This window comes from Scyliorhinus torazame, chromosome 12, assembly GCF_047496885.1.
Source record: "Scyliorhinus torazame isolate Kashiwa2021f chromosome 12, sScyTor2.1, whole genome shotgun sequence".
Lineage (NCBI taxonomy): Eukaryota > Metazoa > Chordata > Chondrichthyes > Carcharhiniformes > Scyliorhinidae > Scyliorhinus > Scyliorhinus torazame.
This window is the reverse complement of record NC_092718.1, coordinates 94,332,080-94,352,567: the sequence shown is the minus strand read 5'-3', so window position 1 is coordinate 94,352,567 and position 20,488 is coordinate 94,332,080. Positions and strand designations below refer to the sequence as shown.

Here is a 20,488-nt window from a genome sequence, read left to right as displayed (position 1 = left end):
TCTAACTGTACCAGCTTTCTCGAAGCCACGTGCTGGGGTGTGATGCTGCTGATCAACCCCGTAAGACTCTCTAGATGTCTGTCTGTGGAAAGAGGTAGGGTGTGAGTGCCTCATCCCTTTTATAGTGTTTATATCATGCCCCCTTGTGGTGATGCCACCTCTGAGTGTCCTGACTGCCCATTGGTTGTGTCCTATTCTGAGTGTTCATTGGTTGCATGTTTGCATATCATGACAATAATTATGTGACAATGGTGCTGTAGAAGAGACTGGAAATATTTATTCTGTTTTTCCACCACAGATGCTGCCAGACCTGCTCAATCTTCCAGCACTTCCCGTTTTTAAATAGGATACATTATATGCCAGTGGACTGTAACCGAAAAAGGCGGGCCACCGAAATAGCAAAATTCATTGATAAGTATTAGAGTGATCCCATTAGGCAGATACCAAGCTTGATTGCAGGCATGGAAATTTACAGCACCATTAAGTAATCAAACGTCTGCGAATGACAGTGGTCTGTGCTGCAACATTGCACCTTACGATAACTTTGTATAATAATATTTGAAGGACTGGGACCAAGTGGAGAATGGAGCACTGTCCTGGGCCTGGCAGAATACTGTTTGTTCTTATATTGTGAGCACCTCATCTAAAAAAAATAAAGGAACAAATGTTAGATGAGTATTTTTTGGGATCAAGATGTGTAAAGTAAATGGGAACAGTACAATATTCATTGATAATGAAAAGACTCTTGAGGAAGATCTTAGGGAGAGAGGGGGAGTTACCAAGATTAACAGGCAGGCAGCCAAAGAGACTGACTGACAGTCAGATTGACAGACAGGCTGTCAGACAGAATGACGGACATACTGATTAGACTGACATACTGATTAGACTGACATACTGATTAGACTGACATACTGATTAGACTGACATACAGATTTACTGACATACAGATTTACTGACAGAAAGTCAGCTTGTAATACTTAGACAGACAGACGGAAAGGCATGCTGACTGACAGTCAGACTGTAAGAGTGACAGGCTGACAGACATACCGACTGACAGTCAGCCTGATTTACAGCCAGACACACTGGTATACTGACAGACTGACCGTCTGACTGACAGAGGGGCTTTCAGACAGAATGACAGATATACTAATGGACTAATAGACAGACTTACTGACAGACCGTCAGACAGGCAAACTGACAGTCTGACTGACAGAATCAGGCAGACAGACTGTTACACTGACATACAATGAGACTGGCAGACAGCAGGAGGCAGACAGACAGATTGACAGACAGAGAATCTGACAGACAGATAATCAGACATACAGACAGACAGGAAGACAGACAGACAGACAAGTGACAGAGAGACAGATGCAGATATATATATATATATATATATTGGGTAGATTGGCTGGAATTATACAGAATCAAGCATACCTCTGCAATTCACAGTATAGTGATTGCTCCCTTAAGTTCAGACCCTATGGGAAATTTTGACACATGCAATTTGTTAGTAAATAAACAATGTTGATTTATTTAAATAACATTTCATTTGAAATTTGTATATGTTCTGCCTACCATGTATGTATCAGTCTCTCCGGATGAATCCTGCAACATAAATTGAATCCGGTTCAATGCGGGAACAGACAGAAAGGGAAAGGCACTGGGTGATACATAGATGGAAACAGACGGGTACAATGTGGTCATCAAACAGGGAGACCAAAATTTCAATCTAACTCCAGGTAGCAAATAGTAAATGGAAATAATTCATAAATCATGACAATACACTGTTCTGAGCTTCTTCAGCCCATTAATGTTGGCTCTTTAATAGAAACATAGAAGATAGGGCGGCATGGTGACGCAGTGGGTCAGCCCTGCTGCCTCACGGCACTGAGATCCCGGGTTCGATCCCAGCCCCGGGTCACTGTCCATGTGGAGTTTGCACATTCTCTCCATATCTGCATGGTTCTCACCCACAGCCCAGAGATGTGTCAGGTAGGTGGATTGACCGCGCTAAATTACCCCTTAATTGGAAAAACAAAAACAATTAAAAACACCAAAAATAGGATCAGGAGGAGGCCATTGGAGCCTGATCTGCCAGGCTGATCATCAAACCCAATAACCTGATCCCACCTTATCACCATGTGCTTTGATCGGCTTCACCCCCAAGTACTATATCTAACTGCTTCTTGAACACATACATGGTGAGATTCTCGGTTAGAGACTAAGCGCTGATGTCAGGACTGAATGGGGGATATTCCACAGTCCCGATGGGGGTGCGACATGCTAATAGGTCAGCAGCTGCGCCATGTGGAACTAGAACAATTTCAATGCACACTGACGTGTGATTCGCTGGGGCTGGGATTGGCACTCAAGAGCCTGACAAGCTGCAACTTCATACAATCACTCCACTCCCCACAACTGCCATTCCAGCCAAGAAGATGGCACCACGGAGGGTGGCCCTGAGGTTTGTAGGTGCAAAGCTTGAGATATTGCTGGTTGCTGTGGAAGGGAGGCAGGGGACACTGTTCCCCCTTTGCAGCCACGTCAGAGTGGCTCACACTGTGCATTATCTGCCCCCCCCCCCCCCCCCAGGAGAAAGCGGCCCACAAACGCAAGGAGTGGGAGAAGACTGGAGGGGGCCCGCCGGACCTGTGCTCCCTCACTGACATGGAGCAGAGGGCGATGAACTTGGTCAGTGAATTGGGAGAATGGGCAGTTGCAGAGGCGGAAGTCAGCATGGAGCACAGTGCGAGGGCAGTGACTGAGGCACAGGACAGGAAAGCCATGTCACAGGTAGCAGTGTACCAGGGCCACATGGACATTGCTGCGGCACTTCAGAGTGTGGCCCATTCATGGATCATGGCTGGGGGCGTCGAGAACATTGGCCTGACATTGGCTGGCCTGAGCCAGTCACAGACTCAGAGGGACATGGCACCGAGCATTAAGACCCTAGTTGAGACAAGAGTGGGCCTCCCGGAGTGGCAGTGCCAGGTGATGGCGGAGCCTCCAGAGTTTGCTCTGGCTGTGTTCCTGTTCCAGGGAGTAGCCCAGGGGCCACCAGGCACCCTAAGGGAGGTGGTGGTGATGGGGCCCATGCCCATGACTCCCATAGGGGAGGTGCTGGAAAACCGCAGTACCTCCAAATCCCCCCACCTGAAACTGGCGCATCGGATGGGCAGCAGGCAGAACAGGATGCCACCTGTGACACTTGGAAGACTGCTGGGTCAATCAAGGCCTGGTTGGACCAGAGATGTGCAGGCACCATGTGGTGGGGCCTACCCATGAATTGAGTTAGCACCGCTCACCACCCCCAGGACCAGGTCTTCTCTGAGCCATCTTGGTGACTGCAGTGAGTGTGGGGTAAGTGGAACGCTTAAAATCAGCCCCAGCTGCCAGGCTCTTTGGCGCCAACTCCCTCCCCAGTGGTTAGAATGACTGCTGGGCCGGGAATTGTTTTGAATTCACGCCAGCAAAGTGCTGGCCCATGAGCATTGTAGTGATATTCAGATATCAATATACATGATCAATGTTTGTAAATGTAGTACAGTCATTTCAACACTAGATGGCTCACAGTCAGATACTAGAAGAACTGGTTTCCAAGTCAGATGACATGAAGATCTGGGGCGAGATTCTCCGACCCCCCGCCGGGTCGGAGAATCGCCGGGGGCTGGCGTGAATCCCGCCCCCACCGGTTGCCGAAGTCTCCGGCACAGGAGATTCGGCGGGGGCGGGAATGCGCCACGCCGGTTGGCAGGCCCCCCCCCGCGCGATTCTCTGGCCCGGATGGGCCGAAGTCCCACCGCTAAAATGCCTGTCCCGCCGGCGTAAATTAAACCACCTACCTTACCGGCGGGACAAGGCGGCGCGGGCGGGCTCCGGGGTCCTGGGGGGGGGGGGCGCGGGGCGATCTGGCCCCGGGGGGTGCCCCCACGGTGGCCTGGCCCGCGATCGGGGCCCACCGATCAGGGCCCACCGATCCGCGGGCGGGCCTGTTCCGTGGGGGCACTCTTTCCGTTCCACCTCCGCCACGGTCTCCACCATGGCGGAGGCAGAAGAGACTCCCTCCACTGCGCATGCGCGGGAATGCCGTCAGCGGTTGCTAACGCTCCCGCGCATGTGCCGCCCGGAGATGTCATTTCCGCGCCAGCCGGCGGGGCATCAAAGGCCTTTTCCGCCAGCTGGCGGGGCGGAAATCTGTCCGGCGCCGACCTAGCCCCTTAAGGTTGGGGCTCGGCACCCAAAGATGCGGAGCATTCCGCACCTTTGGGGCGGCGCGATGCCCGTCTGATTTACGCCGTTTTGGGCACCAGTCGGCGGACGTCGCGCCGTTTCCGGAGAATTTCGCCCTGATTCAGAACAGTGAATAAGCAAGACGTAGTAGAGTGAGAGAAGTTAGAACAGTTTGTTATAATAGTGTATAGTTGTATAGTTATCTGTATTGTACTTAATACTAAACTGACAATAAAGAATTTGAGTAAAAGGACTCAGTTTATTATTTTATTACTCATTCAATAGTTCAGCTTTCAACAAGACGACTATTGGTCATTTTATCATCCTGGTGGATTCAAGAGTAATATATGTATTATAACAAGCATGTCTTGAATTGCTTCCTCAATAGCGTCCCCAATGGGAACGCAAAGCACACACAATTCAGTCTCGACGTCTTGCAAATGGAGAATTTCACTCCCCATCATTGCTAAGACGGGAACCAGTTTATACTAAATGCCAAGTTCACCAGTTTCTATCGTGTGGTTCTGGTGAAGGGATCTCGGACCCAAGCAGTTCAGCATCTCAATACTGAGATTGGAATGTTTGGTAGGCAGTTGAAATAACCAGACAAATGACTGGAGCGATAAATTACCTGCATGATGTTCTTTCTTTGAATGGCAACATTGGCTTGGGTTTCTGTATAAAATAGGAGATATGTATCATTGGACATTCAAGATTGCTGCACTCTCTGATGAAAGCTGGAAGAATTTGGTGTCCACCAGCTCGTCAGTTATAATGAAGGGTACAAAATTGAGAGACTGAAGCAGCCAGAAACCTGAAATTAAAATCAGAAAATTCTGGGCATTCCCAGCCAGCCAGGCAGCTCACGTGGAGAGAGAAACAGAGTAAAGGTTTCAGGCAATACCCCTTTTGTCAGAACTGAGGAAATGTTGCAGATGCAACAGCCTTACAGCGATATAAGAGACTACGGGGGGTAAACGGATGGTGTGAAAGGATGAAAGTGGTGGGTAAAGGGAAATTAAAGGAAGAAAGGATGAGGACAGATAATAATAATAATCGCTTGTTGTCACAAGTAGGCTTCAATTAAGATACTGTGAAAAGCCCCTAGTCACCACATTCCAGCGCCTGTTCGGGGAGGCGTGAATGGCAACAGCGGGCAGAACATGTCCAACAAACAGAAGCTGTGGTTATGATCTGAAATTGTTGAGTTCAAAATGGAAACAGGAAGGTAGTAAAGAGGAAGTGAGCTGCAAAGTAATTATCAATATGCTTTGGGCTGCCCAATTTAGAGGAGCACACAAAACTAACACGTTCCATTGAAAAGAGTACAAACAGGTTGCTATTTCCCCTGGAGAAATTTTCCGAGCACTGCACTACGGAAAAGGAAAATTTTAAAAGGCAAGTGTTGCAACTTCCTCTCCTGCACTGGAAGGTGTGGTGGGAAGGGGAAGAGGTTTGTGTTTACTGAACATTGATTAATGAGCTGGGCTGTCCCTGGAATCACAGAATCCCTACAGCGCAGAAGGAGGCCATTTGGCCCATCGGGTCTGCACCGACCCTCTGAAAGAGGACTCTACCTCGGCCCACTACCCCACCCTATCCCCATAACCCCACCTAAGCTGCATATCTTTGGACACCAAGGTGCAATTTAGGATGGCCAATCCACCTGATATTTGGAGTGTGGGAGGAAAACCAAAGCACCAGAGGAAAGCTACGCACACACACACAGGGAGAAAATGCAAACTCTACACAGACAGTGACCCAAGGTCAGAATCAAACCCAGGTCCTTGGCGCTGTGAGGCAGCAGTGTGAACCACTGTGCCACCGTACCACGGAGGGGTTGGCTCCCTTCAGAATGCTCAAAGGGGAGCGGAGTCTGGTGGGGATGTCATGCTGGAGGTGGCAGCCGTGGTGGACAATGATCAGTTGAGTGGCAGAGGCCAGTGGATTAGAAGGTAAGGGTGAGTGGAACCTGATCAGAGGCTCTGGAAGGTGGAGGGGTGATAGTGAAAGTGCAAGAAAAGAAACAGGCAGAGATAAGGGTCCTGTTAGCTACGGTGAGGGTCCTCTGTTTCGGAAAAAAAAAGAATCAGTGCATGGTGGGCTGTGTCATTAAAAAATGAAGCAACTGAGGTGAAAAAACTCCAAGGTGGGTAGAGACTCCTTATAGAAAGCAGGCTGGGAGGAAATGTGGATGACATAGTTTGCAACCTTATGGTAGGTTCTTGGTCAACAGCCTATCCCCAGGAATAGAAATAATGAGAGAGCAAGCTATTGGCTGGAAAATTAGATCAGGGTGAACAGTAACCGGAGGAAGTTGGAAACAAAGTATGAATACCTGTGTTGGATTGAAATACCTGTAGCTGTGAAGCATTTAATGTCACCTGCTGATCATTTACCTGTTGATTTGTGTTTTCTCCTGACGAGTAGAACAATGAGAAAGGAGGCAAGAACAACCAACAACACTCCCATTGCCGCACAAATGATGATTATTATCCCACTGGCATTGCCTGCGAAATTGTGTTGAGGATAGAATAGGAAGTAATTAAAACAATAGTTATGAATGGGTTCATACTTTTAAAAAAACATTCACCGTGCTTCCCGTCAATAATTTTGCTGCTGCTACCAAGGCATTTGTCCATTGCCCACTGAGGTGAATAAAGTCAGATTCCCTGGCTCAGGGAGGTATCATTGGCAGTGAGGGAGGATTAACTGACTCAGCGGTGACCCATTGGGCTGGTAGACACAGTCTGCCACAGCAACCCGGGACATCACCGCAGGTGCCTCTGGGAGTAATGACCTCAGCCCAGTCACTTCCCATTGTCTCCTCACTGCTCTTCGACCAGTCATCGTGGAAACGAAAGAGGACAGAAGCGAGGAGGAAGAAAAGATAGCAGGGAGGGAGGGAGAAAGGGGAGGAATGAAGGAGATGCAGAAATGCAGCACCCAACCATGTTTTGGCAACTATGGCATGTTGGTGCCAACTGGAAGACATCATGCGTTTCATGTGACCAGAGTCTTCGTAGCTCCATGTGGGGATTAGGAGAGAGGCCGAAAGGGAAAATTAAAAGGAGGATTTTCTGAGGAGAATGCAATGAAAGTCGAGGGCCATGAAGAATCCAGCACGAGTTGAAGGATAGAAACAAATAACATGTATTTACAATAACATATATATGCAACAGCAGCAGTAACTCCCTTGCTGTTCACGCCTCTCTCTAGCTGGTTCCAAACTGGCCAGATTTATTTATGCAGGGAATCTGCTAATGATTTCTCCGCCCCCCTCATTGGGGAAGCTCATACTCCCAAAGGATTGTGGGATTTCCATTAGTCCCCAGCCAGTGGTAAGCAGGCAGGTGATAACATCCCTGCCCCCCCCAAAGTCCAAGCAATCCACCGAAGACTCTGGCGAAGGAGGGCGTCGGACTCGTTCTGCCGCAGGCCGGAGAACATTTGCACGAGGCGCTGGATCAGGTGGCGTATAACGAGACGGACAACGGCGCTTCCGTGATGAACGGCATAACTGTTGTACATCCACAGCCCTTGGGCCTGAGGACTCCCCCTCCGAGGCGTCCTGTGTCTCCATCTCGGAGTCGGAGTCCGCTGCCTCCGTCATCTCGGCGTCTCTATCTCCACGTGGTTCTGCAACAACCTGCGCAGGTTTTGAGTGCCGCACCAGAGGAAGATTGTGAGGACTACCTTCCATTGTCTCTGGTCTCTGTGGCTGTAGCAATGAGCTCCGGGGGCGGGGAATCTTTGGAAGAGATGGTCTTCTGGACCGAACGTGGTCTACATGCTTGCGCTGGATATGACCCTGGGCTTGCACCTGGTAAGAAATAGGGCCCGTTCAGCAAAAGATAACGTCAGGGACCCACTGGGCACCACTAGCAAAATTTCGAAAGAACACTGGGTCATCGGGAACAAACTGCCGAACCGGCCGATGCTGAGGAAAACCATGTCCCTGTCATTCTTGAGTGCGCCGTACTTTTGCACCAATGACCGGGAAAACCATGCTAAGGCGGGTGCGAAGTCTACGGCCCATTAGGAGTTCCGCGGGAGCTACCCCAGTCACCGCATGTGGAGTGGTCCTATATGAAAACAAAAAACAAGCCAGTCTCGTGTCCATAGACCCGGACGACTGCTTCTTTAGGCCTCGTTTGAATGGCTGCACTACGCACTCCGCCAACCCATTGGAAGCCGGGTGGTATGGGGGCGATGCGGATATGGCGTATGCCGTTCATCTTCATGAACCTCGCAAACTTCTCACTTGTGAACGGAGTGCCATTGTCAGGGACCAGCACCTCGAGGAGGCCATGCGTACTGAAAGACAAACGCATCTTCTCGATTGTTGCGCAGGTCGTTGTGCCTACCATCTTATGCACCTCTAACCATTTAGATTGGGCATCGATTAATAGAAGGAACATGGATCCTTGAAAAGGGCCGGCGAAATCCGCATGCAAGCGTGCCCAAGGCCGCCCTGGCCATTCCCAGTGATGTAGGGGCGTGGCCAGCGGAAGCGTCTGATGCTCCTGGCAAATGGAGCAGTTTTGGGCCACCTTCTCAATGTCGGTGTCGAGGCCTGGCCACCAGACATAACTCTGGGCCAACATTTTCATCTTGGTCACGCCCGGATGCCTATTGTGCTTTTGGTCACACCCGGATGCCGATTTTGTAAGTACATTAGTATCAGCTCCTGTCCTTTTTCCGGGACAATCACACTCGTCCTCCACGCTAAATTCTGACAGCTTGGAGGAAAATGCCTGCAACCCGCCTGGGAGCTGTCTATGCTGCCCCCATTCAGGACTACGTGCCGAACCTTTGACAGGACTGGCTCCGTCTGGGTCCACTCACAGATCTGTGATGCCGTGACAGGCAAGGAGTCCATAAAATTTAGGGTTGTAATCACCTCATCGGTCGTGGGGGTCGACATGGGGCAGGTCGATAAAGGCAATCGGCTCAGTGCTTCGGCATTCGCTATCTGGGTTCCTGGTTTGTGCTCCAGAGAATACTCGTAGGTAGCGAGCAACAAAGCCCAGCGCTGGATCCGTTCGGAAGCAATGGACGGTATTGGCTTAACCTTTTCGGAAAAGTCCCAGCAGAGGCTTATGATCAGTCACGATAGTGAAGTCGCGGCCATACACATACTGGTGGAAGCGTTTCACCACGAAGATCACCGCCAGGCCCTCCTTCTGGATCTGCGCGTACTTCTTCTCCGCTGCAGTCAATGTGCGAGAGGCGAAAGCTATTGGCCGCTTGGCATTGTTCTCCATCTTGTGGGTCAGGATGGCCCCAGTACCATATGGGGATGCATCGCACGTGACGAGCAAAGGCTTTCCAGGGTCACAGTGGGTTAGTTTACCAGTCGGAAAGCGGTTTCTTGCGGCTGACCCCAAACCCAGGTGTGATTCTTCTTTAGCAGAAGGTGCAACAGGGCCAGCGTAGTTGCCAGATTGGGGAGGAACTTCCCATAATAGTTTACGAGGCCGAGAAAAGAACGAAGATGCGAAGTGTCAGTTGGGACGGGGCCTGTTGAATTGCGCGCATCTTCTTTCCGACAGGGTGCAAACCTTCGCGGTCCACCCAATAACCCAGGTAGACTACTTCCTTCGCCTGAAAGACGCACTTTGTGGACGTAAATGGACTCCAGCCTCTGAAAAGCATCTAAGGACAGCTTCCAAATGTTCCTGCTCCGACGTCCCTGTAATTAAAACATCATCTAAGTAGACAGCGACACGCGGTAAGCCTCTCAAGATGCCCTCCATGACGCGTTGAAAAATAGCGCAGGCAGAGGACACCCCAAAGGGCAATTATGTATATTCATCCAGGCCCTGGTGTGTATTAACAGTTATATATGGCCAGGAGGCAGGGTCCAGCTCCCAACTGTAGGTAGGCGTGACTCATATCTAATTTCGTGAACTAGAGTCTGCCTGCAAGCTTTGCATAGAGATCCTCTAAACGAGGCATTGGATATCGGTCGAGCCGGGAAGCTGTATTCACTGTAAGTTTATAGTCGCCACACAAGCTAACTGTGGCACCTGGCTTCATTACAGGTACAGTTGGTGCTGCCCAGTCAGCGAAGCGGACGGGCTTGATAATACCCAAGGTCTCCAAATGAGTGAGTTCCCCTTCTACCTTCTCGAGCAAGGCATAAGGCACTGGGTGCGCCCGGAAATAGTACAGCGTGGCTCCTGGTTCGACTTGGATACGGGCTATGACCCCTTTTATTTTCCCCAAATCGGGCTGGAATACACCTGGGTACCATCCTAGCACCTCAGTCAACCCTCCAGAAACTGTTTGGAGGATGTGCTGCCACTGCAGGCGTAAATGGCGCAACCAGTCCCAACCCAACAGGCTGGGCCCGTGGCTGCGCACCACGATAAGTGGGAAACGTCCCTCCTGGTGTCCAGAAACAACAGGGGTCATCGTAGTTCCTGCAATGTCCAATGGTTCCCCCGTGTAGGTGGCCAACCTGGCCTGTGTGTTGGTTAATGTAAGGGTCTGTATACCCTGCTTGATGCGGTCGAATGTCCTCTGGGCGATCAAGGAGACCGCTGCGACAGTGTCCAACTCCATCTCAAGCGGGTGACCATTGACACATACTGTCACCTTAATGGGGGCCACATGGGGAGCTGCCATAAAATGCAGCCGCAGGCAGTCGTCCTCCATCTCCATGTCCTCGGGAGTAGTCGCCGCAGGTTCATCCAAATGGAAGGTACGGCCCCTGGGCTGGCCCCAGTTTCTGTCGGAATGACGGCGCCTCTGGCGCCCCCAAGACCGGTGTCTATGATGGGGTCGGCGCTCACAAGTCCGACACGGACATGACTCCTCATCCATTGGTTCTGGAGAAGGCTCCCTTCGGGGAGGAATGTCAGACGGCCACTGGCGTTGATCCGGACGTTGCCTCGCCCAAGGTACCGCAGGCGTGCGGGGGGGATGCTTTCGGGCAGAAGGGGTTGCACCCCAAGGCATACACCTCCATTCCCTGTAGCTCCCGCACTCCCCGTTCTGCACTCTCTCGGGACAGTACTATTTGAATGGCCTGTTGGAAAGTCAACGTTGGCTCAGCTAACAACTTTCTCTGGGTGGCCGTATTGTTAATACCGCAAACCAAATGGTCGCGTAACATTTCTGACAAGGTCTCATCATAGTCACAGTACTCCACAATCCTGCGTAGCCTGGATAGAAACTCTGCAAGGGATTCTCCTGGGGTCCTCTCAGCGGTATTAAACCAGTAAGGCTGGACTATCGTGGACGGAGTTGGGTTAAAATGTTGCCCCACTAAGTTCACAAGTTCATCAAACGCCTTGGTGTCTGGCGCAGCTGGGTACGTAAGGCTCCTAGTCACCCCAAATGTATGCGGGCCGCAGGGGTGAGCAAAATGACCAACTGGCGCTCATTTTCGGTGATGTTATTTGCCCGGAAATAGTAACGCATCCGTTGTGCGTACTGGTTCCAACTTTCCAGCGCAGCATCAAAAACATCCAAACGTCCATACAGAGGCATGGTATAATAGAAAACAACTTCCAACCTGTATTCAACAAAAGTCCAGGGAGGTGGCTTCAGCAGTGTAGACAGCTATCCACTTTAACCCTCGTCGCCAGTTTTATGAGGGCCACGAAGAATCCAGCATGAGTTGAAGGATAGAAAGAAATAACATTTATTTACAATAACATACATGTACAACAACAGCAACAACTTTCTTTGCTGCTCACTCTCCTCTAGCCGGTTCCAAACTGGCCAGCTTTATTTATGCAGGGAATCTGCTAATGATTTCTCCGCCCCCCTCATTGGGGCAGCTCATACCAAAGGATTGTGGGATTGCCATTAGTTCCCAGCCAGTGGTAAGCAGGCAGGCTATTACAGAAAGGAAGCTTACAAGCTTGAGTTTGGTGAAGATTCCACAGTATGGTGGACATTGTTTGGAAGTTGGTTGGGGTAGGGGGTTTGGATATGAAGCAGCAATGAACAAGATGGCAGTGATGCTTCAATGTTGGGACCGAGAAATTCTGCTCTGTTGAATAAAGTGTGCGGTTTGATACCCTGGCCAGTAATGCAGGGTGAGGGTATGCACCGTTGCTATCGCCCTGTAGCAACAAGACGTGAGCTGCAATCTGGGGCAAGGATTTTGTTAAAGATTGAGTTTTGAGGAATTGTTGAAGATGGAAGGTAAGAGTGCAAGCTTGAAATTAAAATCGCTTCTTGTCACAAGTACGCTTCAAATGAAGTTACTGTGAAAAGCCCCAAGTCAGCTTGGGGGGTGAAGCCAGTGATTGTAATCTCAGGGTATAGTCGGCCACAGTGGAGGGAAACTGACAAGTGCAGCATGAAGTCAAGCAATCTTGGAAAATAATGAACCAAGACAAAGTAGCTGACCATATCGATAAATATAGGGAGAACACCATCCGTGAAGAGTATTTGAGATAGGTTGTATTAAAATGCAGAACCATTGGGGGAAATACATAACTTTGGCTCCCATACATCTCCAGAAATATGTTTTGCCCATCATTGAGTCTCTGCCTGTTCCACATTGGTTGCTAGATATTGGTGCTATGATTAACCAACAATGTCATCTGGACTACAATAACCAGTATGATTGAAAAACAACGTAGAACACGGTTCCATTGTTTAAAAGGAGATCAAAGGAAATGTCAATCAAGTATAGGCTAGTTAGCCTTACATCGGTGGTGGATAAATTAGTAGAATCAATCCAGAGAGATAACTGTCACAAAGAAAGGCATGGCCTAGTCAGGGATAGTCAGCATGGATTTGTAAAAGGAAGGTCTTGCCTTACAAATTTGATTAAATTCTTTGAGGAAGTGACAAGAAGGGTTGATGAAGGCAATGCAGTGGATGTTGTGTACATTGATTTTAGCAAGGCCTTTGACAAGGTGCCACAAAAGCCCATGGGATACAGGGCAGTGTGAAAAATTGGACAAAATGTTCACTTAGTAACAGGGAACAAAGGGTAACTTTTTCAAGTGGTGTTCCACAGGGCTCGGTGTTGGGACCTTACTGTTTATGTTATATATTAACAATTTGGACGTGAACGTGGGAGCAAGATTGGAAAATTTGCAGATGACACAGATTGGCCAAGTGATGAACAGTATAGAAGATAGCTACAATTTCTAAAACTTTCCAATCACCTTCAGCTGGAGTGCCTTTGAAGTGGCCAGCTGGAAATTTACAGCACTTAAACTCTTTGAAGTGGTTGATGTTTATAAACATTGTGGTTGGAGCACTTTAGAGTTACTCAATCCTGAAGGAAGATGAATGAAGCAAGGCTGACAGTTGTGTGTGTGCGCGTGAAAGCTGTCAATCAAGCCCAGTAAGGGAAATGAATGAATGGCTTGCAGCTGAAGGATCCAAGGGAATTATAAACAGCTGCCTGGTTTCTCTTTCCAGGAATTGACACATGGTACTTTCTGTGTCTACACCAGGACGTTTATGCCCAGGTGAGTATTACAACAGTATTTTTTCACCGTCTCTGTCTGGACCCCTCTCGAGCTTCCAGACAGGGATCTATTTTCTGGGGGCTGCCTGATAGGGGGGGGGTCTCTTTTCTTGGGGGGGGGGGGGAGGGGGGGCTTCCTGACAGGCGTTTCTATTCTGGATGGTCTGTGTTGGGGGGGGGGGGATATTTTATTTAAGAGTATCTAGGGGGTTTCTTCATTTAGGAGGTCATTGGAGGGGGGATTCTTGGTTCCGGAGTTCTCTGGCGGGGCCTCTTTATTTAGGGGCTCTCCAGAGGCAGTCTCCTTATTTAAGGGGTCTCTGGGGAGTTGATCACGTAGGCTTGGTGGGGGTAGGGTAGGTAGATACGGAATTGTAGAGGATGGGGGAGGATGGCCCTTGGATGGGCTTTGGGGACAACTCCATTTAGGAGCATCCCCTTTGCCAACTGTGGGGCATCATTCTCCGCCGGCGGGAGTCTCCGTTTTGTCGGCGCCGGGGGGTTTCCCGACGGCGTGGGGCTGCCCCACAATGGAAAACCCCATTGAACGGCCGGTGTAACGGAGACTCCCGCCGGCCGGTCGGGGCAGAAATGTGGCGGGACGGGATGGAGAATTTTGCCCGTGATGTCCATCACATCAGGGCCATGTTTGTCCATACCCGTTGTAATCCTCACCCACGTGATTCTCGGCCCAGAGAATTACTCAGGCCCGGAGACTGCCCAGCCCATGTACCTCAGTCCCAGCACCAGCAAAAGGTTTGCCCCCCGTTTTCTTCACTAAGGTGGAATTCTCTGCCTCACTGGGAACTCAGCTATTGGCAGCGCGAGGTGGAGAATCTTGCTCATAAGTAGTTCATAAATGCATAAGATTAAGGAGCAGAATTAGGCCATCCTGTCCGTCGAGTCTGCTCTGCCATTCTATGCTGAGATGTTCCTCATCTGTTACTTACAATTCTACAGACCAAGAGCTGGATTGCAAAATCAGCCAGAGCATCTCCTCCCGAGAACATATGACCTCGGAGCGGGAGTAGGAAATTTAGCTCCCCGAGCCAAACACCCTCAATGTGATCATGGCTGATCCCATCTTGGCCTCAACTCCACCGTCCTGCCCATTCTCCATAACCCTCAAACCCATTACCAATTAAAAGTCTGTCTAACTCCTCCTTAAATTTACTCACTGTCCCTGCATCCACCGCACTCTGGGGTAGTGAATCGCACAGATTCACAACCCTTTGGGAGAAGTAGTTTCTCCTCCCGTTTCAAATTTTCTACCTCTTATTCTAAGATTATGACCTCTCGTTTTAGAATGCCCCACAAGAGGAAGCAACAGCTCCACATCTACTTTATCCACATCTACTTTATCCATACCCCTTATCATCTTGTATGTCTCAATTTGATCTCCCCTCGTTCTTTTAAACTCTAGAGAGTATAGGCCTAAACTGTTCAATCACTCCTCATATGACAACCCCCTCATCTCTGGAATCAATTTAGTGAACCTCTTCTGAACTGCCTTCAACGCCACTACATCTTTCCTCAAATAAGGGGACCAAAATTGCACAATACTCCAGATGCAGTCTCACCAATGCCTTGTGTAGTTGCAACAACACTTCCTTAGCTTTATACTCAATTCCTTTTGCTATAAAATGCCAACATTCCATTTGCTTTCCTTAATATTGCTGCACCTGCATGCTAGTTTTCGGTGACTCATGCATGAGGACACCCAGATCCCTCTGCATCGGATCACCCCAAAGTCTCTCCCCATTTTGATAATAAGTTGCCTTTCCATTTTTTTGACCAAAGTGCATGACCTCACACTTATCCACATTAAACTCCATCCGCCACATTTTGGCCCACCCTCCTAACCTATCTATATCCATTTGTACGGTTCTTATTTCCTCATTGCAACTTACTGCCCCAACTATTTTTGTCTATATAATGTCCTTGACCTCCTTTTTACCCCTCTTCCCATCTTTCTTCGCACTGGGATATATTTTAGTTGTGAGGAATTGAGTATCTCCTTAAACAACTGCCACTGCTCATCAGCTGTCCTACCTTTTAGCCTTCCTGCCCAGTCTACACGGGCCAAATCGGTCCTCAAACCCATTTAATTTCCTTTGTTTAATTCCAGAACATTAGTGTGGGACACCACTTTCTCACCCCCAAACTGAATCTTGAATTCTACCATACTATGGTCACTACTCCCAATTGATCATGAACTATGCCTGAACTATGAAGTCATTAATCATAGAATTTCATAGAATTTACAGTGCAGAAGGAGGCCATTCGGCCTATCGAGTCTGCACCGGCTCTTGGAAAGAGCACCCTACCCAAGGTCAACACCTCCACCCTATCCCCATAACCCAGTAACCCCACCCAACACTAACGGCAATTTTGGACACTAAGGGCAATTTATCATGGCCAGACCACCTAACCTGCACATCTTTGGACTGTGGGAGGAAACCGGAGCACCCGGAGGAAACCCACGCACACACGGGGAAGATGTGCAGACTCCGGACAGACAGTGACCCAAGCCGGAATCGAACCTGGGACCCTGGAGCTGTGAAGCAATTGTGCTACCCACAATGCTACCGTGCTGCCCTTATTAATTAATCCCTCATCACAGAATACCAAACCGAGAGTAGCCTCCGGCCTCTTTGGTTCCCCAACATACTGTTCCAGGAAACAATCTTTAATACATTCAATGAACTCTGCCTCCAGGCGACCCTTGCCAATTTGATTCCTCCAGTCTATATGCCTATTAAAATCACCCATTATTGCCGTACTTTTCTTGCAAAGCCCCCAGTATTTCTCGGTTGAGACTGTGCCCCACTGTTTGGGGACCTAGAGATTACTCCTACCAAGGACTTCTTCCCTTTGTTATTTCTTATTTCTACCCAGACTGATTCGACATCTTGATCTCCAATGCTTAGGTCATTTCTCATTACAGCACTGCTCCCTTTCCTCACCAGCAGGCTACGCCACCTCCTTTTCCTTTCATCCTATCTTTCCAAAATACTGTGTACCCTTGGATATACGATTCCCAGACGTTGGGTGAAATTCTCCTACCCGCCCCGCCACCTTTCTGCGCCGACCGGCCGGCGGGAGTCTCCGTAACACCGGCCGGTCAATGGGGTTCCCATTGTGGGGCAGCCCCACGCCGTCGGGAAACCCCCGGGCGCCGGCAGAACGGAGACTCCCGCTGGCGGAGAATGACGCCCCTGGTCTCCCTGTAACCACATTTCAGTAATCCCCACCAAGTCCTAACCTTTTGTTTCTGTTTGCGCCGTTAGCTCATGAGGTTTGTTACGAATGATCTCGCATTTAGATACAAAGCTTTTTAATTTGTTTTAATGTTAGATTTCCCTGCTCTTCTATAATTCCTTGGTGCATAAAGACATTCACTTGTTTTGACCCTCTGTTATTTTATGGTAACCATCCACCACATTGTTAACCTGCACTCTTACCTCCTCCTTTAAATTAGGTTTCCTAGTTTCCCCTACATCTGAACCCTCCCCCCGCCCCACTGTTTAGTTTAAAGCCCTATCAATAGCCCTAGTTACGTAGATTCACCAGGACTCTTGTCCCAGCATGATTGAGCTGAAGACCATCCGTTCGGAACAGATCCCCTCTTCCCCAGTACTGGTACCAATGTCCCATGAATTCAAACCCACACCAATCTTTGAGCCACGCGTTTACCTCCTTAATCTTATTGACCCTGGGCCAATTAGCTCGTGGTCCAGGTAATAATCCAGAGATCATTACGTTTTTGGTTCTGCTTTTCAATTTAGCTGCTAGCTGTTTGTAGCGCACAAAGACTCCCGAGAGACGAATAGAGGTGAAGTCGATGAGGCTTTATTAAGCGTGACTCGTTCCCCGCAGTTCAGCAACAGACTGGAGCTGCGGGGAGAATTCCTGGTTCTTATACTCCGCCTTCAGGGCGGAGCTAGAGATCAACAGCCAACCAGGACCCGGGATCTGTCAGCCAATGATATCACGGCTTCACAGTCCCACATGACCCCTAATGCATACTACCACATTCACCTCTTGTTAAAAATGAACCCGGCAGGGTGGTGCTTCGCATGGTGGTAGGGGTTCACAAGGCTGGTCCTGGGAGGAAAAAAACTTTTGCATGTCATTACAGTGCCCTACACTGGGCTATGTACAGGGTTTTTTGTTTTGAACTATTTACAGTATTCGTAAGAGAGAAAAGGAAAAAAATTCTCGTTAAAGTCCACAACATTCTAGTGTTACACCGATGCCACGAGTCGGGCGGGCGGTCTGGTCGTCCTTGTCGATCGCCTCAGCTCCAGTGGTGGTGGTGCTTGTTCCAGTGTTGTCGCCTCCGGGAGCTTTACGGTTTCTGCTTCAGCTTCACTTCTGGTCGGACCTGGGAGGAGGACCGATCCTCCTGGGAAGGGGGCTGTCGCGGGGTGCGCCGGTGGCAGGGAGAGGGTGTCGAGGGGGGGTGTGTGTTGCCGGTGGGCGCCAGATCTCGCAGGGAGACCGTGTCCTGTCGGCCGTCGGGGTACTCCACGTAGGCGTACTGCGGGTTCGCGTGGAGGAGGTGAACCCTCTCGACCAACGGGTCCGACTTGTGCGCCCGCACATGTTTCCGGAGCAAGATGGGTCCTGGGGCCGCCAGCCAGGTCGGCAGCGACGTTCCAGAGGAGGACTTCCTGGGGAAGACAAGGAGGCGCTCATGAGGCGTTTGGTTAGTGGTGGTACACAGCAGCGACCGGATGGAGTGGAGGGCGTCCGGGAGGACCAACTGCCACCGGGAAACTGGGAGATCCCTGGACCGTAGGGCCAGTAGGACGGTCTTCCAGACCGTGCCGTTCTCCCTCTCTACTTGCCCGTTCCCCCGGGGGTTGTAGCTGGTCGTCCTGCTCGAGGCTATACCCTTGCTGAGCAGGAACTGGCGCAGCTCGTCACTCATGAAGGAGGACCCCCTGTCGCTATGGACGTATGCGGGGCAACCAAACAGTGTGAATATGGTGCTAAGGGCTTTAATGACTGTGGCCGCTGTCATGTCAGGGCAGGGGATGGCGAAGGGGTAACGGGAGTACTCGTCCACCACGTTCAGGAAGTATGTGCTGCGGTCGGTGGAGAGGAGGGGCCCTTTGAAATCCAGACTGAGGCGTTCAAAGGGACGGGAAGCCTTGATCAGGTGCGCACTATCCGGCCTGAAAAAATGCGGTTTGCACTCTGCGCAGATGTGGCAGTTCCTTGTGACTGTACGGACCTCCTCCACGGAGTAGGGGAGGTTGCGGGACTTTATAAAATGGTAGAACCGAGTGACCCCCGGGTGGCAGAGGTCCTCGTGGAGGGTTTGGAGACGGTTAATTTGTGCGTTGGCACATGTGCCGCGGGATAGGGCATCGGACGGCTCGTTCAGCTTTCCGGGACGGTACAAGATCTCATAGTTGAAGGTGGAGAGCTCGATCCTCCACCTTAAGATCTTGTCATTTTTAATTTTGCCCCGCTGTGCATTATCGAACATGAAAGCTACCGACCGTTGGTCAGTGAGGAGAGTGAATCTCCTGCCGGCCAGGTAATGCCTCCAATGTCGCACAGCTTCCACTATTGCTTGGGCTTCCTTTTCCACTGAGGAGTGGCGGATTTCTGAGGCGTGGAGGGTTCGGGAGAAAAAGGCCACGGGTCTGCCCGCTTGGTTAAGGGTGGCCGCTAGAGCTACATCGGAGGCATCGCTCTCGACCTGGAAGGGGAGGGACTCGTCGATGGCGCGCATCGTGGCCTTTGCGATATCCGCTTTGATGCGGCTGAAGGCCTGGCAAGCCTCTGTCGACAGAGGGAAGGTCGTGGTCTGTATTAGGGGGCGGGCCTTGTCTGCGTACTGGGGGACCCACTGGGCGTAATATGAAAAGAACCCCAGGCAGCGTTTTAGGGCTTTTGAGCAGTGAGGGAGGGGAAATTCCATGAGGGGGCGCATACGTTCGGGGTCGGGGCCTATTATCCCATTGCGCACTACTTATCCCAAGATGGCTAGCCGGTTTGTGCTAAAAACGCACTTGTCCTCGTTGTATGTGAGGTTCAAGGCTTTAGCGGTCTGGAGGAATTTTTGGAGATTGGCGTCGTGGTCCTGCTGATCGTGGCCGCAGATGGTTACGTTGTCGAGATACGGGAACGTGGCCTGCAACCCGTGTTGATCAACTATTCGGTCCATCTCCCGTTGGAAGACCGAGACCCCATTTGTGACGCCAAATGGGACCCTTAGGAAGTGGTATAATCGCCCGTCTGCCTCGAAGGCTGTGTACTTGCGGTCACTTGGGCGGATGGGGAGCTGATGGTAGGCGGACTTGAGGTCCACGGTGGAGAAGACCTTATATTGGGCAATCCGATTGACCATGTCGGATATGCGGGGGAGAGGGTACGCATCTAGCTGTGTGTACCTGTTGATGGTTTGGCTATAGTCTATGACCATCCTTTGCTTCTCCCCTGTCTTTACTACTGCCACCTGTGCTCTCCAGGGACTATTGCTGGCCTGGATTATGCCTTCCTTCAGTAGCCGCCGGACTTCGGACCGAATAAATGTCCGGTCCTGGGCGCTGTACCGTCTGCTCCTAGTGGCGACGGGTTTGCAATCTGGGGTGAGGTTTGCAAACAAGGATGGGGGCTCAACCTGGAGGGTTGAGAGGCCGCAGATAGTGAGTGGGGGTATTGGGCCCCCGAATTGGAAAGTTAGGCTCTGCAGATTGCACTGGAAGTCTAATCCCAGTAATGTGGGCGCGCAGAGTTGGGGAAGGACGTAGAGCCTGTAGGTTTTAAACTCCCTCCCTTGCACCGTTAGGG

At 50.3% G+C, this 20,488-nt stretch overlaps 1 protein-coding gene across 1 annotated transcript in view; it reads right to left on the bottom strand.

Annotated features, from left to right (window-relative positions):
• Positions 1 to 262: 262 nt before the first annotated feature.
• LOC140386568 (nectin-1-like) overlaps positions 263 to 20,488 on the bottom strand; it is a 52,075-nt gene continuing 31,849 nt past the window's right edge. Inside the window, exons 6-10 of the mRNA XM_072468998.1 lie at positions 6,630 to 6,740; positions 4,862 to 4,905; positions 1,576 to 1,605; positions 1,435 to 1,478; positions 263 to 643 (exon numbers count right to left, since the gene is read on the bottom strand). Coding sequence (XP_072325099.1) covers positions 640 to 643; positions 1,435 to 1,478; positions 1,576 to 1,605; positions 4,862 to 4,905; positions 6,630 to 6,740 — 233 coding nt within the window. The 3' untranslated portion in view covers positions 263 to 639. The remainder of the gene's footprint in view (positions 644 to 1,434; positions 1,479 to 1,575; positions 1,606 to 4,861; positions 4,906 to 6,629; positions 6,741 to 20,488) is intronic.